General features: G+C 54.8%; 10 protein-coding genes across 10 annotated transcripts; 7 read left to right on the top strand and 3 right to left on the bottom strand.

Annotated features, from left to right (window-relative positions):
• Positions 1–882: 882 nt before the first annotated feature.
• Positions 883–2,116, top strand: PUNSTDRAFT_134608 (uncharacterized protein; the record flags this gene model as incomplete). Its single annotated transcript, XM_007384104.1, has 2 exons — positions 883–1,686; positions 1,742–2,116. The coding sequence occupies 2 exons, from the start codon at positions 883–885 to the stop codon at positions 2,114–2,116; spliced, it is 1,179 nt and encodes a 392-aa protein (XP_007384166.1).
• A 769-nt stretch (positions 2,117–2,885) lies between these two features.
• Positions 2,886–4,006, top strand: PUNSTDRAFT_113799 (uncharacterized protein; the record flags this gene model as incomplete). The annotated part of the gene is made up of 5 exons (XM_007384103.1): positions 2,886–3,014; positions 3,100–3,154; positions 3,218–3,755; positions 3,814–3,907; positions 3,965–4,006. 5 exons carry the CDS (start codon positions 2,886–2,888, stop codon positions 4,004–4,006), a joined length of 858 nt encoding a protein of 285 aa, XP_007384165.1.
• Positions 4,007–5,419: 1,413 nt separating this feature from the next.
• PUNSTDRAFT_52672 (uncharacterized protein) lies at positions 5,420–8,083 on the bottom strand. The gene is made up of 14 exons (XM_007384102.1): positions 8,054–8,083; positions 7,768–8,001; positions 7,645–7,718; positions 7,566–7,592; positions 7,426–7,510; positions 7,291–7,371; positions 7,170–7,237; positions 7,071–7,116; positions 6,904–7,019; positions 5,832–6,849; positions 5,690–5,770; positions 5,593–5,633; positions 5,515–5,536; positions 5,420–5,460 (listed from the first exon to the last, which is right to left on the bottom strand). Exons 2-10 carry the CDS (start codon positions 7,949–7,951, stop codon positions 6,343–6,345), a joined length of 1,188 nt encoding a protein of 395 aa, XP_007384164.1. The 5' UTR covers positions 7,952–8,001; positions 8,054–8,083; the 3' UTR covers positions 5,420–5,460; positions 5,515–5,536; positions 5,593–5,633; positions 5,690–5,770; positions 5,832–6,342.
• Positions 8,084–8,434: 351 nt separating this feature from the next.
• PUNSTDRAFT_143867 (uncharacterized protein) lies at positions 8,435–11,781 on the top strand (the record flags this gene model as incomplete). Its single annotated transcript, XM_007384101.1, has 3 exons — positions 8,435–8,558; positions 8,628–11,532; positions 11,583–11,781. 3 exons carry the CDS (start codon positions 8,435–8,437, stop codon positions 11,728–11,730), a joined length of 3,177 nt encoding a protein of 1,058 aa, XP_007384163.1. The 3' UTR covers positions 11,731–11,781.
• Positions 11,782–12,241: 460 nt separating this feature from the next.
• PUNSTDRAFT_102989 (PX-domain-containing protein) lies at positions 12,242–16,243 on the top strand (the record flags this gene model as incomplete). The annotated part of the gene is made up of 14 exons (XM_007384100.1): positions 12,242–12,637; positions 12,700–13,500; positions 13,551–13,755; positions 13,810–13,983; positions 14,031–14,107; positions 14,156–14,224; positions 14,282–14,344; positions 14,397–14,540; positions 14,596–15,178; positions 15,241–15,431; positions 15,487–15,700; positions 15,760–15,915; positions 15,972–16,064; positions 16,130–16,243. The coding sequence occupies 9 exons, from the start codon at positions 12,242–12,244 to the stop codon at positions 14,854–14,856; spliced, it is 2,190 nt and encodes a 729-aa protein (XP_007384162.1). The 3' UTR covers positions 14,857–15,178; positions 15,241–15,431; positions 15,487–15,700; positions 15,760–15,915; positions 15,972–16,064; positions 16,130–16,243.
• Positions 16,244–16,612: 369 nt separating this feature from the next.
• On the bottom strand, positions 16,613–18,549 carry PUNSTDRAFT_102984 (FMN-linked oxidoreductase; the record flags this gene model as incomplete). The annotated part of the gene is made up of 6 exons (XM_007384099.1): positions 16,613–17,205; positions 17,254–17,316; positions 17,409–17,721; positions 17,778–17,806; positions 17,866–18,412; positions 18,466–18,549. The coding sequence occupies 6 exons, from the start codon at positions 18,547–18,549 to the stop codon at positions 16,613–16,615; spliced, it is 1,629 nt and encodes a 542-aa protein (XP_007384161.1).
• Positions 18,550–19,027: 478 nt separating this feature from the next.
• Positions 19,028–20,151, bottom strand: PUNSTDRAFT_69178 (uncharacterized protein; the record flags this gene model as incomplete). The annotated part of the gene is made up of 7 exons (XM_007384098.1): positions 19,028–19,090; positions 19,141–19,237; positions 19,299–19,509; positions 19,568–19,743; positions 19,807–19,880; positions 19,935–20,050; positions 20,109–20,151. The coding sequence occupies 7 exons, from the start codon at positions 20,149–20,151 to the stop codon at positions 19,028–19,030; spliced, it is 780 nt and encodes a 259-aa protein (XP_007384160.1).
• Positions 20,152–21,081: 930 nt separating this feature from the next.
• On the top strand, positions 21,082–23,228 carry PUNSTDRAFT_143863 (cytochrome P450; the record flags this gene model as incomplete). Its single annotated transcript, XM_007384097.1, has 8 exons — positions 21,082–21,342; positions 21,403–21,416; positions 21,468–21,675; positions 21,735–22,026; positions 22,093–22,262; positions 22,322–22,615; positions 22,672–22,858; positions 22,914–23,228. 8 exons carry the CDS (start codon positions 21,082–21,084, stop codon positions 23,072–23,074), a joined length of 1,587 nt encoding a protein of 528 aa, XP_007384159.1. The 3' UTR covers positions 23,075–23,228.
• Positions 23,229–23,532: 304 nt separating this feature from the next.
• PUNSTDRAFT_68662 (transcription initiation factor TFIIE alpha subunit) lies at positions 23,533–25,371 on the top strand (the record flags this gene model as incomplete). The annotated part of the gene is made up of 6 exons (XM_007384096.1): positions 23,533–23,645; positions 23,753–23,851; positions 23,912–24,053; positions 24,107–24,836; positions 24,861–25,205; positions 25,262–25,371. The coding sequence occupies 6 exons, from the start codon at positions 23,533–23,535 to the stop codon at positions 25,369–25,371; spliced, it is 1,539 nt and encodes a 512-aa protein (XP_007384158.1).
• A 257-nt stretch (positions 25,372–25,628) lies between these two features.
• Positions 25,629–26,137, top strand: PUNSTDRAFT_134596 (uncharacterized protein; the record flags this gene model as incomplete). Its single annotated transcript, XM_007384095.1, has 2 exons — positions 25,629–25,766; positions 25,877–26,137. The coding sequence occupies 2 exons, from the start codon at positions 25,629–25,631 to the stop codon at positions 26,135–26,137; spliced, it is 399 nt and encodes a 132-aa protein (XP_007384157.1).
• Between the last annotated feature and the right edge of the window lie 604 nt (positions 26,138–26,741).

The following is a 26,741-nucleotide window of genomic DNA, read 5'->3' as shown; positions in this document are numbered from 1 at the left end:
CCGGGATGAACAAACCCGCTTTATCATGAAATTCATGAATCGAAGAGGACGTGAACAAGATTATCCCCCGATGACCAAGTCCTGGGCTGTCGATCACACACATTCGACACGGATGGAGCTATGAGCACATGTTGTCACTGGCAAAGGTGTCAGCACTATTTGGCAAACTCGTTGCTCATACACCCTGATAAACGACGTTAATCGTGATCAGGAACAAGGTGAAAGCCAGCACGAAAGAATAGGCGAATCAATATCAGCGTCAGCGCAAAGGCAGTAGCAACCGTGGCGTGTGAATATTTCCCCTACACGTTCTTCGACGCTGTTCGTCTGCTGTGCATCTCTATGCGTATCGGAACGTATGCCTTGCTTGACTCTCAGCATAGCAACTGCTGTTTCGAAATGTCGTCGTGTGCATGGTCTTGTCTCACTGGACAATACTCTTATTCGCCCTTTCGGCACTGGCGACCTCGCGGCTAGCATGTGCCACTCCAACAAAGCACAGAACAATACCTCGGAGCATCGCCCCGAGTGGCCTACAAGAGCGTTCACCAACCTTTCGACAGCTCTCAATCCTTTCAAATCACTCCCACCACTATCGAGCGATATCGCCGTAGTGATCACTCAAGCAGCCTGACGCGTCGATTTATGCTCAGGGTGAGTTGCACGCTTGGGTGAATGCATTCATGGATCGACGTTCATCTACAGAAGAATAAACCCCGTTGGCTTCGCCCCCGATTACCCATAAGTAGGCGGCCACTTACCAAGCAAGACCACGAATTGCATAAATTGTGAGCCCTCGCGTTGGCAAACCATTGCCATTATTAGATACTGATGGCCGCGGTGTGGCTCAGGCAACGTCGGGTCCTAGGCTTCGAGATCACAATGAACCTACCGACACTTCTCGAAAATGTCGATATGGACGCTGTACCAGATATGCACGAAGCACCCGAACCCGCGGTCATGGACGCTGATCACTCGGCTGGGCCGCAGGGATTCGCGTCGGCCTTTTCATTCCAGTCCATGGGTGGACCATCGAACTACTTCGGTCTTGAACCACCTTACACTGATGCGTGGGCGAGCTTTGGTCAGGCCGATCTTCGTCCTCGCGTTGAAGAGATCCTTGACGAAGAGATGGTGGAAGAGATGCTCTTCTCCGAATCTGCCGCTCCCCTAACAGCATCGGGTGGCTCAGGAGAGCCGAATATCAATGACGTCGAGATGGATACTCACGCTCCCGAGTCGGGAAACGACGGGTTCGCGGCGTTTACGAGTACGACCACTTCTTATCCGACAGCTGGTTCGACCTCTTTCGATTCCTTCTTTCCCATTTCTACCAATACCTTCTTACCTCCGTCCTCTACTTCCTTCTCCACGCCAACCTCCATCACGATCAATGTGTTCGCGAGCTATACGCGCCCAAAGCCACTCGCAGAAGATAGGTCGATGGAGGATATTACCATTCCGCAGTCGCGTCGGCAGGTGCATGAGGGACCGAGGCCGTCAGAAACGCCTTTTCCCTCTTCGCCTGGTGATGAGTGGCAGGATTACATTTACAACTATCAGAGGGTGTCGCCTCCGCGCGAGTTGAATTCGCTATGGTTCGGTTTGTCCGCGTCGGAGCGCCCAAAAGGTTACGGCCTGCCGGGCGCGGATCCTGACCAGGAAGCATCCCTCGCAGCTCGTGTGGTACGCGCTCTACTCTCCATGCGTATTTTCGCCTGTATCTCATGGTCCTCCATAGGAGCTCGAGAGACAGCATGAGGAGTATGAGAGGTGCCAAGAAGAGCTCGCCGCACAGGCCAAGGCTCACGCCGACGAGCGTAAGACAGCTAGGAAGTCCCACAAGCGCAAAACGCGCGACAGCGAGAAGCGAGCGCGGAGAGAAGAGCTTGCTGCTTACGCGGCTCGTCGTTCACGAGTTCGGAGGAACACAAGACGTGTATTGCCGTCTGGTCTTGATTTCGCGCAGCCGGCGTGGTCATGCATGGATGGGCGAGTCAGGGAAGGCGGGCCAGTGCGGTCGTCCGTGGGCCCTGCGCGCAACGTCAGGAAGGTCGTTCGTTGGGCGTCTAGCGTCATGAGTCGCGGTGAATGGCGGAGCTGGGTGGCGCCTTAGGTCGGAACTCGTAGATCGCCTCCCAGGCCGTGGTTGGATGGCTCTAGGACGCGGCGATCCGGCGATCTGCCGAAGACCCTGGGCAACGTCAAGAGCTCGCACGCTGTTCCATGGTCGTCCTTTACACTGGCATGACCCCTAGAAGCTTCCCCTCGAGGTGCCACGGGAAGCTATATGGGCCTATGACTGGACGCTCGCACCTGCTTCTTGCGCGGTCTCACACGCACTCCAGTTGCTGATGAAGATAGGACATGCCATACACAGGGTCCTTCTTCAAAGTCCTCCGCAACGCCTCTTCAATCGTTGTGCCCATACAGGCCAATATGGTCGCGCCTGCACGATGCGCCACAAGTCGACGCCCTCCACCGGACGCGATCACATGGATGATAGGATGCGGCGAGCTTCGGGGTGCTGCGATGCAGCGTTTATCACGGTGGTAGCTGCGGGTGTAGTACGACTGTATTTTCTGTTTGAGATACGTGAGACATCGTTGCTTGGAATACGTGCGCCGTCCCCTTATCAGCCGTGATGTACTACGTGTATCGTGGGCATCTACATAGCCAACGATGGATTCTGAGCAAGGAACTCGCCTGTTCTAAGGTATACAGCAGCACAATTCGGTACGCATGAGGGCTCCGATACTTCCTGATAGACTGTTCAATGATCCCTGAAACTTGATGTCATGATCAGCCCTACGTATTGCACAGCCTCCTCCTTCGTCAGACCCACAGCCTCCCAGTGAACAGAAACACGACATACCACCGCGAACATGTCAGATCAGGCAGAACTCGCGTTCATCAAGACGTTTGCGTCGAACCTGTCGACGATCCCCGTCAACTACCCGGACGATTACCAACAACCGCCGTCGAACTGGCTGAAGAAGGTCCCGACCGTGCCTGTACGTACGTCCACAGTCTCCACCCGCCGTGCGCGATCGGCGCCGCTTCGTCGTGTCCGGAGTTCTAACGTTGAAATACTGCCAGGTTGAGGTCCCGGCGCCGCCTGAGCGCAAGACCCAGTCTACAGCCTCGACTTCTTGTGAGCACGTCTTATCACGCGTACCGAATTTCTACAGCTTTCCCTGACCGCAGCTTCCTTTAGCGACGATTAGTGTGACCATAAAATCCGTGAAGCCGCCAGCGACCTTCACGTTAACCGTCTCGCCCGCCGACGCCATCTCGTCTGTCAAATCCCAGCTCGCGCAACAACCGCGCGGACCACCCGCCGACGCCCAAAGACTGTTGCTCAAAGGCAAAGCTCTCGCGGACGGAAAGCTCCTCCAGGAATACTCTGTTAAGGACGGCGACACGATCACACTCATGGTCAAGCCCGGCGCCGATTGGGACCCATCGAAGGAGACCGCCACACCTGCCCCGCCGCCACTCATCACCAAGACCGATATGTCGACGGACGCGAAACCGAGCGCGCCAGGAAAACGGGGCCACCAGCGCATCCCGTCCGTCGTGCTGACGCCCTCGCCGTCTGGCTCACCCGGCGAGGAGAAATCGGTGGACATTGCCCTCACGTTCGATACATCCCAGATCCCGACCGCGTCTGAGACCGGGGGACCGCCCCATTCGCAGTATCATGCAAAGATATCCGATCCTGCGTTTTGGGAGCGGCTGTATGCGTTCCTGAGGTGGGATTACTATCAGTCGTGCGATGTCGTTGAGTTTGCTGATTTCGTTGATCCTCAGAGCGGAGTTTCCGAAAGAAGAGGATGTCTCGGAGGCGTTCGAGAACTTTTTGTCGTCCAACAAAGGATATCTCAGTCCTCATGAGATTGCCAAGGTCCGTCGAATGGCGCCTCGATTGCCTTTTCTTCCTGCTGACCGGTACGTTACGCAGATCCGTGACCAAGTTGGCATTACGGGCATGGCAGGTCAATGAACGGCGCGGTGACCGGTGCATGAGGCGTTCTAGCTTTGACTCATGGAAAACATTTTGAGGTCGTCCCTTCGATGTCAGGGACTCCGTGGAATAATCAGTTGACAGCCATTGCAGAGGTTCCCAAAACATTCTGCAGGGAAAAAGAGGTTCCGATACCCATGAATGCATCCATTACCCCAGATAGTACACGCTAGTAATACAGGACTTTAATAGTCATGGTCGTGAGGAAGGTCATGCTGGATCCAATTCGTGGAGCTTTTCAGCTTCGTTGACACCGCAAGGGAGGTCGGTAACTCCGATGCTATATTCGCCGACGGCAGAATTGTCGTCACTGCGTGTACGATGTTGGCAAGGCATCAGGATGGCGAATGCGATGCGAATGCGTGTATCGTCCGTTTCTTTGGCTGATACATTCGTGAAGATGTCCACCTTGTTGCGGTTCGGAGCGCGCTCGGAGGTCGTCATGCCTGTCAAAGGGATTACAGGTGCGGAGAGAAACGGTGGTATAGGCTGTCCAGTTGATCTGGCCCAATGAAGGCGAAAGGTATCGCGTACGTTACGACGCAGAAGATGTCGGAAACGTGGAGTTCTCGTGCGCGAAACGGTCGGGGTAACCGACGGTTTAGCCTTGTTCCTTGGGGGTTTCACAGCAGCTGCAAGAGGCTGTATAGCCGCCAGATCAGATGTTGGCCAGGCGTGTCAAAGAGCGAATGATATGTCTCACCATCAAGCTATGCCATGGTGTACTGGGTTCTGCACTCAAACGTGCGGTCCACCGATCCCATATGATAGGCCTCTCCAATGGCGTTTTATCGCCGAGGTCCAGGGTAGCCAGACCAGCTCTGTTGCGAGCGACCCTGAGACGGTCCATGCGCATGCGCCGTAGTCCGAACAACATCAAGCTCCCTGGATGTGCTTGTGAGACCTTCTAACACTGCTCGGAAAGCAGGAATGCCTGACCGAGGAAAAAGACGCCTATAGCAAGAAACGCGAGGATTAAAGGCTACTCATATCGGTCGATCACACGAGCACGTTCAGTCCGCCGTCGACGATAACGGAACCCGTGCACGTACGGGAGATTGGACGGGTGTGAACTCGGACATGTTGCCAGGCATCTTCGTTGGGCTGGCGTCGACGCTGGACACCGGCGAGGCGGGGGTGGGGGTGGGCCCATGGCCGGAGGACGTCGAGGACGACTGCTGGCCGGATCCGAGGGCCATGACGGTGGGCAGAGCATCGCCGAGGAGAGTTTGGAGCGACGCCAGAAGACATGCGCTTGGGAGATTGCGCACGGTACCGGCATTCGCGATTGGCCCGACGACGTGATGCCTGTTTGGGATATTGGTTTCCACGTTCGCTGTCTCCGGCAGTTGCCGCCGCGAGCCCGAGGCTGCAAGCTTCACCACGACCTCCGGCTTGTCTTCATCGCGCTCGGGTGGTTTATAGCTATGGCCGTGCGTCTTACGGCTGCTCTCTGGTCGTCAGCTACTGAAATTATTGCTTTCTAGTCAGGATTTGGGTTCAATGGAGGTGCTTAGTTAACCCCAGCCCTCGTGGTTTAGTCCGCTCATGACGTTCACTTTTAGGCGTGCCTCGCTGCTTCGCATACTGGCAGGAGTTCCAGAAGGTATGCTGCTCTATATCACCTCAGATCATGCTGACAACCTTCCGTCACCGACATAGTGCTACTCCCAAACCGACCACCCTCAACAGTGCGTCCCCCAGAAGGAGGACTACATTGAATGCCTGCATCATAAGAAGGAGGTAAATTGAATCACTGCATCCTCCTGCGCCCAAAGGCACTCACAACGATGTGCTACGGCAGATTGCTCGCGCACAGCAGGTTCGCAACGAGTTCGAGCGTAGAGCAGAGAAGGAGCGTGTGGAAGGCCGCAAGACCGCCGACGTCCTCGCCGCGGGCGCTATCACCGGAGTTGGGTTGATACAGAGAGGGAAAGGCGAAGACGGGAAGGATAGCTAGATCCTGCTTCAGCGTATGATTCCCGGGCTACCGGTGTCTGTTGTCTCGAGGTGTACGCAGCCCATTTCTCTCCACCGTTATCCCTCCACCAAGGGCATGCCACGGCAGGAAGTTCCTGCAGAAGAAACGTCGTCTTTACGTGCCATTGGTCCGCATAACACGCAAACCTTCCTTAAACATGATCCGGCTTCCTGCGGAGTCAAGCTGAAGATGTCAACAGCGCGCACATTAATGATTAGACCTGTTCACAAAGTCGAAACATTACACTAGGCATGTGGTAGACACAGCGATGTACATCGTGTGGAAGCAGGAATGTCCATGTACAGTCCGATACTAGCGTCCGTTGCTCACACAACTACAACATCACTAAGCCGGCCGTGGCGACGGCAACGAAAATGGGTACCAAGTACAAGCCCAACTGCATGGGCAGGACGGCGATAGCAGCGCTCGCCGTCTGGCTGGGGCTAGCGGTCCCGCTGCCCGAGGGCGGGGTAGTGAGCGTCGCGCCCGAAGCGGACCCGGAGCCAGAGGCTGTGGACGAGGTCAGCGTCGACCGTACAGACGAGTCGGGCTCGCTGGAACCGGAAGACGAAGAGGATCCTGTCGTCGTAGAGGTGGCGGACGCAGAAGCGGATGACGACGACGACGACGAGGGAGGTGCGGTCGACGAGGCGGAGGAAGAAGACCCACCGGACGCGGTACCTGACGAGGCAGCGGAGGAAATCACGCTGGTTCCCGAGATAGCGAATCCGTTGCCGATGGTCGACAGGGTTGTGCACAGCGACGAGGACGGCGCCGCGTGGGCGGACGGCGTTACGGGCTCGCCTTGGAAGAACGTAGACGTCCCGTACACGCCCATCGGCTATGAGACCGTGTTCAGCTGAGTGTAGATAAATTTGACGAGATCGAAATTTACCTCGCCGGAGTCTCCTTGGCAGTGCTCGAAAACACCTGCGTCGTAGTCCGCCGGCATGTTCCAGAAGCAACCCAACACGTCGTAGATGTGGTTGCACAACGCGGGCGCCATAGGACCTGCAGAGATGCTGAATCAAGCCACGCTACGTCGATATGGATCAAACAAACCGTCTTTGCAAGCTCTGAAGCAGAAGAGGGTGTCCGACATGAAGTTCTTGATGAAGCAAACATCAGTTTCGCGCGTATATGCACACGGGAACGCCTCACCGTCCATTCGTGCATTTGCGCCAGTTGTCCAAATGCACTCGAGAAAACGAGGCCGCCGATCGGGTTGCCTATACTCCAGATTTCGACATTCAGTCTTTACTGAACCATGTGATGGACTAACCGTTTCCATCAGCGCCGTGAGGATCAAGTTCCCCTCCGCTATCGCCAGAGGGAATCTTGAGCTTCGTCAAATCACCCATACCTGCGGATCAACATATCAAGCAGAAGATACCCAGGATCTCCGGAAATTTCATACCAGTGACCTGAACGTAGTCCGGCGTCTGCACAAAATGTGCGCCTGTGATAGCACCATCTGGGATGAGACGGGTTCCATGGCCATCCTAAACGAGAGAATCCGTTACAATTGATTTGAACCATGCACACAACGGCACACACCTTGATGCACCACGAAACTTCTATCCGCTGCGGAGACGTCACAAACAGCGCGCAATGAGACGTCGTCGTGCGATCTTACCTCGGTATCTCCAATGGTAGCGTTTGCACCGGGCTCAGGAGGTGCGAACAGGCAGAAATCGTCGACAGCGTTCACTGTACCATATCAGCATATTATAGCGAGCAGGAAACTCATCGCACTCACTGAACACATTCTGACAGTTGGATGTCTGACTGGACGTGGAACTGCATTGGTTAGTTCCCGACTGCCCTTGCTCAGACTGCGCCGGTGCGTTCGACGGCAAATAGGTCGCGCTATATGTCTGTGCGCGAACCGTAAGGGCCGCAGAGGTGACCAGAACCGCGGAGAGCAGCGTCGATGGCGACATCCTTGGTGAGGTAGGACGACAGTTGCAGCACACGAGGCTTCGATGTTTTTCTACCCCGCGGCCTATTAGACATCGCATAGTATATCTTCGGCAGGTACGTGCCGTTCGCGGACAGAAAGCCAGCCCGCGTCAGACCGTTTTTCTCAGCGCGGGCATGGCGCCCCGAGAATAGGATTGTGAGAGGGGTCGAGCATGAGGATGGGAAGCCGGGTATCAAAACAAGACGCGCAGCGTTTTCTGAGACGTTCGAGGATCCATCGATGCATTTTCGGGTTCAGAAATATATCGAGCAGCAGAATTTAAATAGGCGTATGGGAACGAAGTGCCCATGAATCCGGAGCGGGGCTATCGAGGTAGCCGACTCAATGTTCAATGAGCGGTCACGTGTAATCAATACAGCGTTGTACTGGCGCATTGCTCGCGTATTGCCGCGCGGCTTCACCTCAGCGGGGTAAATTAAGCTAGCGTTGGCTCCTAAGGACCATGGCATCCGCGTTCGAAGGCTCTAGTTCGTATCCTATAGTCATCTCCGACGACGAGAACGAGGTATCAACCGACGCGGTACACTCTACTTCGGCAGCGAGCAAGTCGGATGTGCCAATTGCGGGTGCGCCCTCGCTCTTCATTGCCCCTTGCTTGGAGGTATAATTCACGAGCTTTCACATCTCGAACCTAGACCCGCATACAATGCAAAACGCTGGAATCAAACGCAAACGCGACGTTGAAATACATGCGGAAGGGTCAACATCGGCTGAAAGACCGACATCCAGGAAGCACGATTTGCAGGTGCAAAAACGAGCAAGGAACGCGGAAATATCGCCGCAGCACTCAGAAGAACGACCGCCATCCCCAAACGAAACGAATACCCGAAGACCTTCACAGCAAGATCTTCACAACTCGCAGGATCGCGTGGCGGACCCTGGTGCAGGAGTAAATTCGCACTTATCATCAGGACCTCCAGCGCATCCTACGTCTAGCATCACTCAGACTGGTCTCTCAGAATATACGGCCCGACCTGGCGGAACAACTATCAACGGTACCCATGGATCGAACTCTGCAGGTTCAAGGGCTCTACTACCAAACCCCCTGACGCCGAATGCTCCTCTAATTAGTGGGCATACACCGCCCGCGGAAGGGAACTCTATGGGAGCTGCCTCATTCGTACACCAGCAAGCGGTTTCACTTTCACAGACAGATACGGCTTTCATGGGAGGTATCGCGGGCTCTTTCTTTCCGTTACTGCCGCTACCGTTTGCGTTCCCGCCTAGCTCTGGTCCGTCAGTTGCCGAGTTACAGATGCAGACGGCTTTGCAACATCCATTAGTACAGGAAGCTCTCGTGCGAGGTTTCCATATGGCACTGGAGGCAATGAATCTTGCTGGTTTTCAAGAGGCTGCTCGAATCTTTGCTGGCAGCTTGCCATTCAACCCCGGTTTCGAAGTTCCTGGACCACTCGTGCAGGAACCTGGACCTTCTATACCACCTCACCAGCCGGCGGCCTCCGACGTCCACTCACCGATAAGCGGCCACGACACGGCCGTTCCTTCCGGGCCAAAGGTCAAGTTAAAGAAGGCAATGTTGTCCATTGGCTTGCCGACGGTCGCGGACACGGACGACGGCCTCTTTCAGCCTATCCATGGGACGTATGGCTACGATCGCGGAGGGAAGACTCGCACTCAGCGGTACCACCCCGACCCTTCTCGGACGCTGGTTATGGAGGCAATCCCCAAGAAGGTCCGGAACATCAAGTTCCTTCGATGGTGGGTCCGCCACGCGGTACATTTTGGCCTCTACAACATCGAACATCCCGACGAGCCGAAGTCACTCCCGGAATATCCCACCAGTGCACGGCGAGTGGAAGAGGTGCTGCCTTGGCATATGGAACTGAACGACCGCGGCAAGGCGCTGCTAGAGTTTCCGACGCGCGAGACGGCCCAAGCTGCGTTCAGTAGTCCGCGGATGACGGGCAACGACGGGAAGACGGGTATTCGCGTGCGGTGGTACGCGCCCCCGCCCGACAAGTGGGTGCACCAAGCACCACCCGCGGTTCCAGCCTCCCTGCTAACCCTTGGAGATGCCAAGGGAAAAGACGTTGCTTCCGGTTCCTTAGCACAGGAGCTAACGCTGCTAGAGCCTCCGGCTGCTCCGCGTCAGGACGTCGGTCATCCGGCCCCTGCTATCGGCCATCCTATGGACACCGATGAACTCGAGGAAGGAGAAATCGATGAACCATCATCGACAACCGCGGTCGCAGACAAAACCACGCTGGCGAAGGCGAAGAAGGCGCTGAAAAGGCAGAGGCAACGCGAACAGAAACTGCAGAAAAAGCTGGATGAGGCAACTGCTCAAGCTCAGAATGGTCATTCCTTGCCCGAGGCTATCCAGGACGGAGTGGGCGTTGGTCCGACCCCTGAACGTGGACAAAGCGTTCAGCGGGGTAGCGGCCAGGATGTGGCCACTCTAATATCACCTGCAACCGCTGATGGCGCATTGTCGGTGGCCTCGCACGCCAGCCACCGAGGTGGTGTTTTTTCTATATCTACCCCCGTGTCATCGTCGTACCCTCACCCTCCCGGTTCCGCCACGAATCCACCTCCGTTAGGTGCTCCAGGACATCGCCCACCTACTCTGACCCATTCGCCAACACACTCCTCGACCGGTTCCACCTCCGGAGCCCCAGCTCGAGACGTTTCATACACGGATCTAGCGACATCCTCCATGGCGTCACCTGAATTGTTTGGTAGTTCAGCCAAGGTAGTGGCGCAAGATATAGGCGAAGATATGAATATCGACCCTGCGGACGCCCAGTCCATAGCATCCTCTCGCGGTGTCTCACCTGTTCTTGACACGTCAGGCGATCCCGCGGGCGCCACATATGAGATGGAAATCGAGACACAAGCTCCTCCACTCAACTTGCCGGCCAACACTGGAGTGCGACCGCCCTCCACCTCCAGTCATACGCCGCCATCAGCACCGAGAGCAATGAAGAACATCCCGAAAGGCCCTACCTTCCTTCGCCGCATGATGCAGACGGAGCAAGCCACTGGAGGAGGTATTCCCTCTCCCTCCCCCGACACCAGCACACCTTCATCGATAGTGCCGTCTACAACTGCTGATGCTAGAGCACACATGGAAGACAACTTGAGGCGTTTGGTCCTGGAGAGCAAGAAAGCGCGTTTGCTGCAAACGCAGACCGCTTCTCCTCCTGGATTGCGACCAACGAACGAGGAGTCGGCCGCCGAACAGCCCCTTACCGAAGCAGACACCAAACTCCCATCCGAGTTATCCGCCAATTCCATGGACATCCTTGCAACAACCTTCATCTCTGAAACCATACAAACCCTGCAAAAGCCCGGAATGTCAGGCGCTATGAATGATCCTCGTCAAGGATCTCCCGCAGCCAAATCAACGCTTCCTCGCCCATCGTCAGCCTTGACTTCAGAATTGTCGGAACTGGCCAACAAGCAAAAGCAACTTGAGCAGCACATTGCGGAGACGAAACAGCTCATGGCGCAGCTCGGTGCTGCGAGAACAAAGGAGGAAAAGGACAAGATCCTCGCCGTACTACGCCAGCGCAGCCGGTTCGTTGTGCGGGTTGTTCAACGAGGAAGATATCTGATCCTATTGATAGCGCGATGGATGCGTTGTCATCGTCTGCAGCTCCCGCAAGGAGTTCCACTCCAACGCCGACCTCTTCTACATCATCGGCCTTCAAACCGTTCTGCCCCGAACCCACAGCAGATTCGGGTATCATCATGGTCAGCGACGATGAAGACTAGCCCAGTCGCAGTTTGATCGCAGAGATCGGTATCTTGTGTTGCCCAGTTCCGTTCCACTCGTGACTCCCACTCATTCTTCGCCAGTTCTTCGCCACCTAAGCAGCAAGAACTGCATGCATCTTTCGTGAGTGTCCCGGTCGAAAGTTCCTTTCCCGCTAACCTGGTGGTGACAGTTAGTGAACGCAGCTCCAGACTTATCAAAGCACCCGAGGGAACGTTAGACTCTTGGGTGAAGACATTTAGCCAGATATCGCAGCTGTCCTTGCGCGCCATGCCGCGATGCAAGGATGCAAACCGAGTACATAGGATGCATTCGTCGCTTTTCATCATCACTGTCGAGATTGTTTGACTATTAGTAATTACACGTAATGCAAACAATCTGCGCGAGCTGAGGTCGCCTGTAAAGGTACTGTGAGAACTCCCACTGAGTACCATCATGTCGTCCGAGCGGGTTTCATATCGGTGTTTCGCAACGGCACTCACTTGATCACGTACCACACCAAGAGTCTACATGGCCACGAAACTTGGGGGCCAGTCTCCTCTGAACCCCCCGGCGGCCAGTCTTGCGCCCGCCATTCTCACCACGGCGCTATCCTCCGCGCGACCCTTATCTGACTTCGATGCTGGGATCAATTCATCGACCGCATGGACTGAACATTTGGAGCGGGGCGCTTCAGATATCGGCGGCTCTTTGTCGGACGAAGAGCTGGAATCCGAACCTGACTACGACGACACTGCAGGACGGCCAGCAAGGGCGCTCTACTCGTTCGATGGCAAGGCGGAGTTCCGCGAGTTAACGGTCGCGGCAGGAAACGCACTCGAAGTACTCAAAGAAGAGCTACCTGATGGTTGGAGCCTTGTGAGGTGTGGGCGTGAAGTCGGGTTGCTCCCTCGATCCTATTATACTGTATGTACACCCATCCTGTCGTCGTTTCATGGTCGTGTAATGCATGGAATACAACGCGGTAGTTTATCAATGACTTCATCACGTCCCCAACTGGCGAAGTACCTCAACCCGTACCGAGGAAGAAGGAGGCGTCGACCGGCTCGATCACCCCCAAAGGTTCACCCAAAGCTGGATCTCCTGGATTGCCATTAATACCCCAAAACACTGGAGAATGGATCAGAATGTTTCCGAGCTTCCGACAGAGTCTCTTTGGCGGCAAGAGCCTCAATCGATTCTCACGATTCGTGACTAGCGGGGCGGAAGAATGGGTTCTACGAGGCAGCGCGCCCGCACCTCCGTCGCAGCATTTTAGAGACACGACCAGTGCCAGTGTTGCTGTATATCGTGACCGTGGAGCGGCCAGCAGGTCTGTTGGTGGCGACAGCGACATGCACTACGTTGACGCCGGTTTGCACTGGGAACCCAAAGTACCGACTTTCCGCGTCCTGGTCCACTCGCCATCCAAACGTTCTTCCGTGCTCACTGGAGCGTACATTGTATACAACGTGACCTCAGTATTCCGAGATACACAAGAGGGGCTCGACGGCGAGGTCGAGTCAGAGGTTTCTCGCGCCTCTTCGACCACCATCACGGTCCAGCGTCGGTTCTCCCACTTCGTCGCTTTACATACGGCCCTTACGAGGAGGCTCCCTGGGATCGTCCTTCCTCCTCTGCCAGAGAAGCAGTATGCAGGGCGATTCAATGACGACTTCGTGGAAGCTCGTCGAGGCGACCTTGAGCGTTACGTTTCACGTCTTGTGCGACACCCCGTGGTTCGCTATGCCGAAGTCTTGACATCGTTCCTGTCATGCGAGGATGAGCCGGTGAGCATCTCACGTCGATCTTCTCTCATAGTCCTATAAACTTCATCCAGGAGTGGAAGAACCTGTTATCGCAGCATTTGTCGCTTCCTCCAGCTGGACCAAGCTTTTATGCTCGCGTCTATCACCCTGCGTTCAACCTTGATGCTGACGAGGCGTCCGAAGCCGCGGAAAGGTTTGATGCGCATACTCGAGCTGTCGGAAGAAGCGTTCAAGCATTACGAAACGTCTTTGGGCAGGTGCGTGAAGCCAGGCTCGGTGAGTTTTGCATCTTATTTATGCATGCTAGCTGATGGCTTATTCTCCGAATAGGCATGTCACAAGCAGAACGAGTGCTATCATACTCCCTGTTGTCTATGATAACCTCCAAGCCTCTCGCTTCAACGTCTACACCGAAAAACACGGATCCTGAAGAGGTGCAGGCTCCCGTATTTAAGGGCCTCACGAATGAGGATGGTGCCTGGTGCTGGCGGGAGGGCTGTGAAGGTAGGTTCTTCCGGTCACCCTGCTTGCTTCGTACTGATAGGCAGCAGAGTGTCTCAAGCTCACCAAGGCGATGCAACGGACGGCCGATACTCTGCAAACCGTGGCCGACCTATATGACGACCATGTACTGTCTATCTCACCGTGCGACGGCTAGCCCATAACTCCATTCCAGGCTCGGAGAACGCAACTTAGCACGCATGAGGCGCTGAAGAACGTCGCACATCCCTCACCGATGTATTCCGTACGTATATGTTAGTCTCCGGACCGTGCGAGATCTGACAGTTCCTTATTCTGATAGCCCGTGCTGGACACGCATAGGTCGACTTTAACTCGATACAAACAAGCACTGCACGATGGACGAGTAAGCCGATACAGGTACTGCTGGTTAGGTGTCTCGCTAATGAATACATCAGCCGGATGAAGACGTTGCAGCTCGCTGCGAGACTGTATTAAATACCACCATGGCTGAAATCGATGCGTACCACGCGCAGAAAGTCGAAGACGTTTCTTCCATCGCCAAGGATCACCTGGACGGCGAAATACAATTCTACGATCAGGTAATGTGCTGACCACATACTGTATGCGTACTCGACCTGATCCATTGTTCATTAGGTGCTCTCTCGGTTAAGAGCAGCGCGTCAAGCCTACGATTCGCCACAGTATGAGGCTGCCGCGCAAGGTCCCCGAATGCCGTCGATCTACGAACGCGAGCTCGAACAGCCTCGGCTCACCAGCGAGCCTCTCCCACAGCCGACGCCGCATGTGTTCGATTCGCAACCCATGCGACCCGTCAATATTGCCATCCAGGAGGGCGTCGGAGTTCTTGCAAGCGTGGGTCGAGCGAGCGTCCTAAGTGTTGGCCGTTTCTGGTGAGCTATTGCTGGCAGATTTGTGGTGCCCTAGATACGTTTTGGTGTGCCACCACGTACGAGTACATGAATACCCCGGTGATATAGCACTTATTTCTTACACACGCATTTAACGCATGCCCCTTCTAATATTACACTATCGCTGGAGCGGCGTATCTACTCGCAGTCAGAGAAACCCAAACTTCCGAAGCCAGTCCAGGACGGGTGGCACGCGCGGAAGTGGTGTGTCTTGTCGATGGAGTGCAGCTCATCGATCTCCTCCTTGGAGAGCTCGATAATTTTGGAGTTGTTGAGAATCCGCTCGTTGGAAACGGACTTGGGAATGACTTAAGTGACGACAAGGCAATCAGTTTGGTTTCGCTCTTCACAAGATTGAGCGATAACGAACCGGTGACGTTGGGGCGGTTGGCCTGAAGAGAGATGAGGACGTTGGCAGGCTGCACGCCGTGCTTCTCCGCAATCTTCTTGACAATCGGGTTCCCCTGAAGGGGGGAGCCGTCGGAGCCAAGGGGCGAGTACGCGGTGATCACAATGCCCTTCTTCGTGCAATAGTCAACCTCCTCGAACTGAGGGCAAGAGCTGAAAGATACATGAGCCAATCCATCGCTGCGCTGTGTTTTGATTAGCTACGTACGGGTGCAGCTCGATCTGGTTGACTGCGGGAACCACGGTAGCCTCCGCAAGAAGGCGGTCCAAGAACTTCACTGAAAAGTTGGATACACCGATGGCCTTGACCTTGTCAGGGTGCGCCTTGTAAATCCTCTCCATGTTCTTCCAGGTATCAAGCCAATCATGAGAAGGGTCCGCCTTGCCATCGCGGGTCATGGGTGCGGGCCAGTGCATCAGCCCTACAGTCATCCATGGCCTTGGTGAATCGAACATCATAACTGATCATGGTCGCACTCACAAAGGTCAAGGTAAGGGGTGTCGAGCTTGCGGAGCGAATCCTCAAGAGCCTGGTCCGGGTTCTTTTGGTCGGGGTTGTCCAACTTCGTGGTCAAGAAGATGGACTCGCGAGGAACGCCGGACGCCTTGATGCCCTTGCCGACCTCCGTCTCATTCTCTGTCATCAAGATAGAGCTCAGGAATGTGCATGTTACTCGAACAGAGGGATCTCACGGTAAGCAGCGGCGGTGTCGATGAGCTTGTAGCCGTTCTTGAGAGCAAACTCGACGGCGTGCTCGACCTGGCCAGGCTTGGATTTCCAGGTTCCTGGACACGAGTATGAAAGATCTCAGATCGATTGCGTGCTTCTGAATTGCAATGGGTTTACGTACCGAGGCCGACGGTGGGCATCTCAGCGCCGGTGTTAAGCTTCACAGTGGCAGGGACGGGCATGGTTCGTGTACGTGACAGAAGGATGTGGGATTGTGTGGGGTCGTAAGTTTGCGTAGACGGTGCGATGGTTGGGAAACCCTTTAAGAGGCACGTCCGGGGCATATATCGGCCCCGGACCATCGCTCTATCGATAAGTTGTGGGCATGACGAGCATCCATAATAGGGCAGTCCGGGCCGAGATCTGTGGAGAATCCTCGGATCTGCTTATCATGGTCGAATCAGTGACTTCGAGGGCAGTTCGAGGCTGTGCGCACATGCGACCGTCAGTGCTCAACCGTTTTGCCATTGCAGGACGTTGGGGCGTGCGTTGTGCATACGAGTTTGTTACCGTTGCGGACGAAGATGTTGGAACCTGAGCCTTAGGTTGATACGCGGGGCCAAACTTGACCCTTGGAATTCGCACGATATTAGAGATCAGGTGTTTATATACATGCGTCTTCAAGTTCTTCATAAGAGCATGCAAGGGCCGAAGCATCCGGGGAAAAGCTTAAGTATGGTGTTGTCGCACCTACCCAGGTTGCGATAAGAACCACCGCAAGCCACACAGAGTGAACAACAGGCGACCACGTCCAGGCGTCCCCGCGCCTCGTCGTTGTCGACGGGGAGACCCAGGACCACATCCGAATGATAGCCCCAACGCTGCCCATCCTGCGGTCGGGTTCTTGCCGAAAAGCGAGGCTGCGCATAGCCACGATGTACCATGCCATTTCAGCACCCGCGCCAACCAGCTTTATCTTCGGTAGAAACCTTGTCCAGGCACCGTTGAGGTGAAGCTTGGGGATGTCAGCGAAAGGCATTGCAGCATCGTCGGCATCGCCAGTTGCTCTTCCATCGCGGGACATCACACGAGGGAGGTCGGGACATAGAACGGCCATGCGCCCGACCCCCAACAAGTCGGCGTGTTCCTGCTGCAGGGCGCTGCACATTTGAAGAGGAGCGCGCAAACCTCCTGTGAGGAGTATGAGCGGCGCCGAGGTTCGAGGATACTGGCCAGGGTCGTCCGTGCGTACTGAACCTCCGTCATTCACGGTTGGTCCCTCCTGTGAGACGATGGCTTTGACACGAGAGGCGAAGCGAGAGAATAGCGCTTGTCGAGGTGTTGTGATTGATGCATCCGCCATGAAATCTGAATAATCCTATGTCATTAAAGCGGTGACATCTCGCAAAAGATGATAAAAGAGCCTAATGCCCCAGCCACTGCCCAGACGTGCGACGTACCAGGGTTCTCGTAGTCCCCTCCACTGATTTCGATGAAGTCTATGGTCCTCCAGGATGCCATCAACTTGACATGTTCGTGAGCTTGGATTTCGGTCCCGTCTTCGACTGTTTGACTGAAAACCTGATGATCGGGCCGTGATGCACCGGCTGAGGGTACAGATTGGCGCGCATTCGAGTAATCAGCTGCATTAACCTTGACGCCTAGGATGAATGTACGCGGAACCTGCTCGCGAATCCGGTCTATAATAGTACGGAGTAGGCGCAAGGAGTTCTCAGCAGGGTTAACTGAGTACTCGTCGGTGCGGAGATTCGTCTAGGTACTTCACGTCGTCAGTCGGCAGCGAGATTCGTATGCAGGATGGACATTGCCTTGGGATCGATGAACTCCGCTAATAGGTCTGTGAACAAAGCATGAGAGGTAGTCAGTACAGTGGCGGTGTTCGCGGAGACTACGTACAACCGTGTGACGCATGCAATTCTACCCCGTCAAATCCAGCTTCGTGCGCGAGTGAAGCACCTCGCACGAAGGCGTCCATAACCGCTTCAATGTCCCAAGCAGTCATCCTTCTTGGAGTTTGAAATAATGCCGCGTGCACGAGAGAAGAGATGACGCCCGCATCGCGACCTCGACCGAGAGGAACGGCACTCGGCGCAAGCGGGGACGCTAACGGTTTGCGTCCGCCGATGATATTGGCGGACTGCCGGCCAGCATGAGAGAGTTGCATGATAGCAGTCGCCCTATGATGATTGCACGATGGGGAGCACTCTGCCGAGGAGCAGCCGTGTATCGCTGCCGCAAGTGTTTGGAAAGGCTCGACTGTCTTCTCATTCAAAACCGGGGGCACTACCATATCGCGGCCCAACGTTAAATGGTCTCTGCAGACTTGCACGTTTCCAGTGATTATCATCCCCCAATCGCCTTGTGCCCATTGCGAGTACAAGGCATAATGGTAGGTGTTCGGCGGTCCACCGAAGAGCGCCGCCCCGTGTTCATACGTTGCGACCTAGCGGTGACAACCTCAGAGAAGAACCCGGAGACCGCATGCGGATAACTGACCTTGACGAGCCTATTTGCCAGTCTCTGTCCACTTGGTAAAGCTATGGATCCAAGAGCTACGGGGCTTCCTTCATGACTACACATGCAGTTGGTCGATGGTGGTGCAAAGGAGAGTATGTAGCCCTAACCTAACTCTAGGAGCTCCCATTATGTTCATGTAAGTATATAGCCTATATTACGAGGGTGTACCCTGACAATGATCTAACGAGCGCAGGCGTGATGTTGAACGAGAGAGCGGGTGCCGGGACGTCGTATTAGAGGTTGACTATTCCATAGATTTTCGCTTATACTCCGCGGATTGAGCCTCGATGTCCAACTCGCTTTGTCCGGCGCTTTGATCATCGGCGACGGTAAAAGTTTCCATCTAAGCAATGTAGATGTGAGTACAGGTAGACTGGTTGCTCGGTGAGACTTGCTCTGATCTGAACGCCACGAGGCGACGGGCGCGGGACTGGGTTCGGCTGACCACCGCTGGCGGATCCAATCGCGTGACTGCCGCTAGCGCTACTGTTGAACGGAGATGATGTCAAGGAGTGCTCGTGTGTGGCATATCAGTCACTCACTATACGCTCACAGCTTGTTGTCCAAAATTACTGAGGCGTCTGAACGCTCGTCCAGCGACAATCTGGCAATCGATTAATATAATGATGCTCCAGCCCTGGGAATAGGACTCACCGTGGAGCCAACAGCAGCAGGCACGACGAAAATGATACTCATGACCGGATTGAGACTCAGAACCATGAACACGGTACCTATCGTGTTGAAAACGAAGCTGCAGCATGGCATTGGCGCTCATCAAAGCGCCCTGTACGATGACTAGGACCAATACGTACGCAATGAAGAAGTAAACCAGGCCATCGGTGAATAGCAGCCTTGTCAGTGAGCTATGTCCGGCCGCAGGGCGCGCGAGCTTGACCAAGTTGAGCAGCATAGTGACGAAGTCGAAGGACATCGTATAAATGAACAGAACGATGCTGATCTTCAGATTCGTCTTTGCAATCGTGCATCCAGAGCCGGGAACGCCGATGGCGGTGACCGAGAGACCTGATCAGGGGCAAATATGTATTGCGGCATCGTGTAGGCATGCAAATAACGAGCATACCTTGGAACAAAATAGCCCAGTGCCCGAGGATAACCAGAATGAGGCCGTACTTGACGAATTTGTTATCAGACCAGACGGCCATGGTACGGATGGATAGGTTCAGACTCGGCAATGCCACCGACGCATCGCCTACGAACTGAATATACGTATACAGCGCCGTGCAGTTCATGGTCGGGCTGTTCATCAATACAGAGGTCAGCGGTGAGTCCCCTGCTGAGGGTGGTAACGCGGGCACCTACTCTTTCGAGTTCTGAGATATGAGCATTCCTATGGCTGTCCCGACCATGGTATAGCGGTTCAACAGATAGAAAATCTGGGTGATATGCCGTGAGCAGCAGGTCGAACTAAAGACTACGCATGCGCGTACCATAGGCCAACGAAAGGTACGTTTTCTAGTGTAAATCTCCCAATCGAACCACAACGTGCTCGCCCACTCCCACAGATAAAGGCCGATGACGGTGTGGACGAGATTATTGAATACCTCTATCGTCCAGCTGTCAGAGGGAGACAAATTCCGGTGACTTGAATTACGCGTACTCACGAGCGTCCCTGGTGATCTCCTCAGTTGAGTTCCAGTCTACCATGGCGTTGATCGAGGTAAGCAGGACCTCGCAGGGGCAGGAGGGATGAAGTCTCTAGCGAGGGGCGCTGAGCTCATCCTTTTGACGACGTCGGCTAGGCCGAGACACGGGGCACGACCGCAAGCGAGCGCGAAATGAAAGAGCCAGGAGTTTCCCTCGGATCTGGAAACTGGAGCTCAGGGTGAGATATTGCGTAAATTAGAACCCGCAGCGATTGTCACATGCAACAATATGAAGTCGGACGTGCCGACTCCAGCAGCAATATTGCTCACTGCTAGCCGAGGTTGAGGTGAGGCGTTCAAGAATCAAGATGGCATGTCGCGATATCCCGTCAAAAGTATGGGGCCACGGTGGGGTCATGCAGGGGTCGTGTCATGTCACCCGTCAAAAGAGGTTATCTCGATTCAATCGACGGATCAATTCTGATTGCCTTCCCATGTTAGAATTCGACCAATCTCGACTGGGGATATTGCAATTGGCTGGAAAGAAAGCGGCCATACTGTGTTGAGTGCAACCCTAGTTTTGAGCTCGTATTCCCAGTCGTGTAGCTCCTGTGTATCGCTGAGGCACGATGAAGGCGACATTCGTCCATCTTAGAGATAGCTGAGGGCAAAGTGTACACCGCGTGTAAGCTTAAAGCACAGCAGCCGGCGCTTGGAGAACACTTCGACGGTCACGTGACGTGGTTGCTACCGACTGCCGCGCCCGAAATGGAAAGGATGGTGCTTCTGAGGGCTCTTGCCGACCATCTGGCCCTGAATTCACTGCGAACATGGGCTTCCAGTTTTCGTCGCGGGAGTTCTACGTTTCAGTATGGCTTAGCGCTCTTAAAAGCAGTTACTCTCACCGCCAGGGCTCGCATTTCCGACCTCCCCTTCACGCCGTTCGTTCTCGGCGTATTCTCCCTTCGCATGTTAGCAAGGCCTCTGTAAGATGTCTATCATCCACAGTCTCTACGTGCAATCCGCCAGCCTCGTCTTCGTGGGCTTGGGTGTATATTTCCTGCGCAAGTTGTTCACGACTCGCCGTGACGACGTGCCTGGCTTACCTTCCCCACCATCGGAGGAGGCAAGCTGGATCTGGGGTCATGAGCGCCAGGTCTGGGATCATGGCGCGGCCGAGATGCACTCCAAATGGGCCAGCGTTATAGGCACGCTGTTCAGGATCAAGGCCGCCCTCCGCCACCCCGATATCGTCAGTTGCTCTTCGTTATGAACTTGTGACGCAATCTCACCGAACGCCTCATCACACCAGATTATCGCGGCTGAGTCAGTTTCAGTTCACGTTGTGATGTTATCCCAAAGCTGATGATATTGCAGTCGCGTGTCCGCCCAACATATTTTGCAGAACACAGACACCTATGTCATGGCCGACGCTCTCCGGAAGCCAGCGGCTAATTTAATCGGTAAAGGCGTCGTATGGGCTCTCGGCGAACAACACAAGCGTATGCGCCGCGTTTTGGCCCCGTCGTTCAGTCCGGAAAGTATCAAACGTATGGCCGGTGACGTTTTCGACTGTGCTGAGAAGGTAACGCCCTCGAAATCTCTTGAATGCCCTGAGCAGCTCGTGCTGACATCTCGTCACAGCTCGAATCACGCTTGATGACCGATATCATGTCAAAATCCGTCAACGGGAACTCCATCAACATAGCCCCGTACATCTCCGCATGCGCGTTGGATATTATCGGTCGCGTCGCCTTTGGGCACGACTTTAGCGCTCAGTCCACCCCTCCTTCCGAAGATGCGAGGCGAATTTTCACGAGCTGGCACGACATCATCGTGGACGCCACATCTGAACAGATGTTCGTTGCGCTCCCGGTCATACGGATGCTGCCCTGGCTCACGGATCTGCCGATTCCCGCCTTACGTGCACAAGGAAGTTAGTGCGGACATGCCTCATCTTCCTTCGACGATCATAAACACGCGTACTGACATCATCCATTAGTCACCAACCAAATCGTGCGCCGCATTGCCCACAAGCTAATCGCCAACGCTCGTCTCGACAGCGTTGTGAAGGGCAATGACGTACTGAGCATGCTGCTGCGCAGCGTTGAGAAGGAGAAAGGCGGTCTCTCGGACGAAGAAATCATCGAAAACATCATCACTTTCACTATGGTGAGTGCCAATCCGCGCCAACAATAGACGTCCCGAGGCTGAGGCATCCTATCGCTCAGGTCGGCCACGAGACGACTGCAGGATCTATCAATTTCACGCTCCTTGCCTTATCTCGCAACCCGGCGGCGCAGGAGAAACTCCGCACCGAAATTCGCCAGCAAGGAAGCCTTTCCTACGACTCCATCCAGAAACTCGAATACCTCGACGCCGTCGTCCGGGAAGCGCTCCGAGTACATCCCGCCTCGCCACAGACAGAGCGCGTAACCACCCAGGACGATGTCATTCCTCTCGGCAAGCCGATTACAAAGCCAGACGGCACGGTCATGGACTCCGTTCACGTCTCGGCTGGACAGGTACGCATTGAAGAGGAAGGTAAAGATCTGCTGCCCACTGAATCGCCTATTCGTAGATTATCATCATTCCGTTCAAAACCATCAACACGGACGCTACGGTTTGGGGGCCTGACGCAACGGAGTTCAAGCCAGAGAGATGGCTTACTCCCGGTGGCATCCCCTCCCCCGCCGACCTGCCTCGCGGCTGGAGCGGACTCCTCTCCTTCAGCGACGGCCCGCGCAACTGTCTCGGGTTCAGACTAGGTTCGTCTAATGCCTGTACCCGGATCGAGTTTGGGATGTTGATTTACTACCCTAGCTGTGCTCGAGTTCAAGGTCATGCTGGCGATGCTCATCCGGTCCTTCAAGTTCGAGGATGTCGGAAGCGCCGTCGTTCCCAAGATTGCGCCTACTTTGCAACCCATCGCGGACGGCCGGCCAGCCGTCATGCCCCTCCGCATCACACCCGTCATGGAGTAATCACCTCGTTGCTGATCTTTACTCGTCGTCAGCTTGCAGCTGGTGTACATTCGATCAATACCTTCACTGTGCTTTGCTTGCTGTGGAACCTTCGTCGCTCTTTACCGCATCTAATTTATCTGTTCATCGCTCTCGTCATCTGGTAGTACTTGCCGTAGATAGGATCAATCCAATGCATGGACCGGACACTCATTGTCGCGTGTGAGAGAACCCTAACCCTAGCATATGTCGTGTCTGACCCCTCCGACAAAGGGTTTTACAGCGACCACGTTCTGACCGGCCTTGTGGATACCGTCGACGCCTTGGACCCCGCCAATCTACTTCAGACCTGCTCTTATCTGCGGCTCGAGCCTGTGGACGATCGTTCGCACCGCGTAAATACATCATCGTCGCAAGCTACGACGGACACACTAGCTCGAGCGCCTCTGTAAGACGCAGGTCCTGGACGACTTGGCGGGATGGCGACCCCAGAGGAGAAGGAGACCCTGAGGAAGCTCGTACAGCACGTTGCGCGCGCGTTCTACGAGCCGCAATGCATCATCATCCTGGACCTACTGTCCCGTTATCCAGTGTAAGCAAAGGTCCTGATTGCCTTTGTTCGTCTGGGAGTTTGCGGGCGGTGGTTTTTGATGCCCTCCTTGTTCCTTGACCCCTGTGCTCACTGCGTACCCTCGAAAGCATGAAGATCGACGAGCTGGCTGGGCGGATGGGCGTCGGCGAGTCTGACATCCGCAAGGATCTGAACAGACTGTGTGGCGAGCATAAACTCATTCGTGTGTATGTACCCTCGGGTCAAGCTCTATGCATATAACAATGTCTTATCGAACGGAATGGCAGATATCGCCAGAATGAGCTGAAAGAAGGAGCCACTCGCGCGACGAGTAAGGCGTACTACTACGTCGACTACGAGAACTTCTGCAACGTCGTCAAGTGGCGCATCAAACAAATGCACGCCACTATCGACTCGTCTTTACGAAATGTGACTCTGGCCGTCATGGTGAGACCCGATCGACTGACAATCCTCTTCTGCAGGAACTGGACCAAAAAGGCTACATCTGCAACCAGTGCTCGAAGCCCTTCACCACCATTGACGCCGCAAAGCTGATGGACTTCTCCAGAGGATGCTTTGTCTGCGATGACTGCCAAGGGGAACTCATCGAGAACGACCGGAACGGGTCGTCGGACACCAGCGACCTCATGCAGCGCTTCAACGCTGCGATGTTTCACATCCGGGAAGGCCTTCGAAAAACAGAGTCCATGGTCCTCCCCGCTGTCGACATCGTGGGATGGGTGAAGATACACGGCCGGCCGGCCGTGGATGCAGATGGAACACAGGCCGGCGGTGCTGCCGCGAACGGGGGTGCGGGAGGCGAACTGAAGATCGCCGGAGCCAACGGTACCAAGCGGCAGGATGAGGGCGTGGGTGTTGTGCTCAGCCTGGACGGCGCAGACGAAGAGACGAAGCGGAAGCAGAGGGAAGCGCAGGCTGCCGCGCGCCAGCAACAAAACGCGCTACCGTCATGGCATTTGAAAAGTACGATATCTGGTGACCTCACCGCGCTTGGTATCAAGGAGAGTGCACGCATCGCCGCCCAAGAGTCGTCGGTCGCTAGTAGCTCGAACGACGAGATTCTGCGCGGACTTGGAACAGTGCGGAAGGAACAGCAGCCGGTCATGGCCCCAATCGCGGAGGACGTTAAACCGGATATTGGGGCCAACGATGCAGACTGTGAGTACCGCATCTATGACAATACCTTTCATGGTGGTAGCTGACCTTCCCCCTCAGATTACGACCAATACTATGCATCCCTAGCTGCATCAGGGAGCAGTAACGGTACACCTGCGATACCGGGGGCAGGCAGCGACTTCAGCCCAGAAGACGACGAAGACGAAGACGTAAAACCCAACGTTGAACTCTTAAACTCCCTCAATGATTATCGTAAACGATCCCGATCAAGGGACGACGAGGGCCCGGGATCTGACTCAAAACGGCTACGAGGCAGTCCTACCGTGCCGGAAACGAACGGCACCACCTCAACCCAGGAGATGATGGAGATGGACGAGGATATGGAAGGTGTACCCCCTCCTACTGCACTCGATGGGACACCAGCAGACGATCCCATCGTATATGGTATGTCCCGATTCCATATATTCAAGATTCCCTTGCTCACAAGTCGTGTGACATAGTTAACGGGGAGCCTATGGCGTTCTCGCAGGTGACGGAGGAGCATCAGGAGATGATGACGCCCGAGGAGTACACTGCATATTTCGAGGTGTTCGATCGACAAGGGACGTGATGTTGATCTGATCATAATGTATACAGTGTACTCTACAGATAATATAATCAATCCATCGTCGCCATACGAGGCAGTTATGTTGCTGCTGCCCGTGGTCATCAAGAGGGGCAGAAAGAAAAATGCAGGCATTAGCTACTGGGGCTAGTCCGATGCAATCTGATTTGTTGGTTAAAGGACAACAAGAGGTCGTTTCACGTCACGGTTCGGTGTGTTTACTGCATTTGCATCTATGTTAGGAGGGAGTGGGAGTCGTCGAGATGAAGAAGAGCTGGATGCGGTTGCTGCGGCTGTATTCCGAGGAGCGCGGAAAACTTGATGGTACTCAGGAGGCGGTGCGATTGGAAGTGGACCGGCGTCTGTTTCGGGCGCCGGGGTTGACCTGCACGGATAAACGGGTATGTGAGTCAGATAGAATGAACTCGAGAAAAGAATCCGGGCGTGCCTTCTTGTTGAATCTGTAAAGGATTTCTGGGAACGAGGACTTATTGACATAACGCCACCCCAGGCGGACGCAGGGTCCGATGATGGCCGATTACCATCGTGCGGCGACAAGGGTTCAATCGCGTACGCCTCCTTGCTGACGAAAATTGGTTTCTGCACCTTCTTCCGTCTACTCTGCCTCACGAAGAACAAGCCAACGGCGACGAGGGCGAGAAAGGCGATACCCCCGACGACGCCGCCGACGATGGCGCCGGTGTTGTTCGAGTGCTTGGATGTGTCGCTTCCCGCGTTGGAGCCGGAGCCGGCCGTATGTAAGAACCCCTAGATCGTGGTACCTTAGGCGGGTACCGAACCGTCGTGGTTGTTAGACTTGGCGTAAAGTCTGTCGTTGTCGTCTAGGCTGTGTCGTGTGACTTAGGCGTGAGAGTTAAGACTCTAGGCGCACTAGGTCGAGTGTCGTTCTTGTGTAGGTAGCGGTGTCTTAGTCTTAAGTCTAAAAGGCCGTAACCGAGCCGTCAATCGTTATGGCGCTAAGGGCGTGTATAACAAATGGACGAGCTGAAGTCCATCGACTTCAGCTAGCGTCTTATATACTACTATACAGGTACTGTACTAGAACCTTCCAGTACCTACCATAACGTTCTATACTATTCTACAATGTTCCTTATGAGTCACAGTCGAGTCATAACCTGAGTCACTACAAGTCCTAGAACCTTCAGGCGCATTCCAGCGCCTTCTACAAGGTTCTACTCTATTCTGCGTGTCATTACTAAGCGTTCATGACACTATCCCCTCTCTAGGGCGCAATCTTCCTAGATGCGCGCGAATTCGTCAAGCGCGCCCATACTGATCGACATAGTTGAGCATTTCTGCCCACTCGATCCTCCATCTCTCTATGTTTTGGCCACTCTTGCCATGCATCTCCTCAG

This window comes from Punctularia strigosozonata, assembly GCF_000264995.1.
Source record: "Punctularia strigosozonata HHB-11173 SS5 unplaced genomic scaffold PUNSTscaffold_7, whole genome shotgun sequence".
Taxonomy (NCBI): domain Eukaryota; kingdom Fungi; phylum Basidiomycota; class Agaricomycetes; order Corticiales; family Punctulariaceae; genus Punctularia; species Punctularia strigosozonata.
Note: the sequence above shows the minus strand (reverse complement) of the source record. Positions and strands in the feature narration are given on the sequence as shown.

Excerpts from the sequence above, each read along its gene's own strand:
- PUNSTDRAFT_52672 (XM_007384102.1), bottom strand. The coding sequence starts at position 7,951 with ATGTCGCCATCGACGCTGCTCTCCGCGGTTCTGGTCACCTCTGCGGCC. Across the intron at positions 7,020-7,070 it reads CTTCAGAGCTTGCAAAGACG|GTCCTATGGCGCCCGCGTTG; the intron begins GTTTGTTTGATC and ends GCATCTCTGCAG. Across the intron at positions 6,850-6,903 it reads GCCAAGGAGACTCCGGCGAG|CCGATGGGCGTGTACGGGAC; the intron begins GTAAATTTCGAT and ends ACGGTCTCATAG.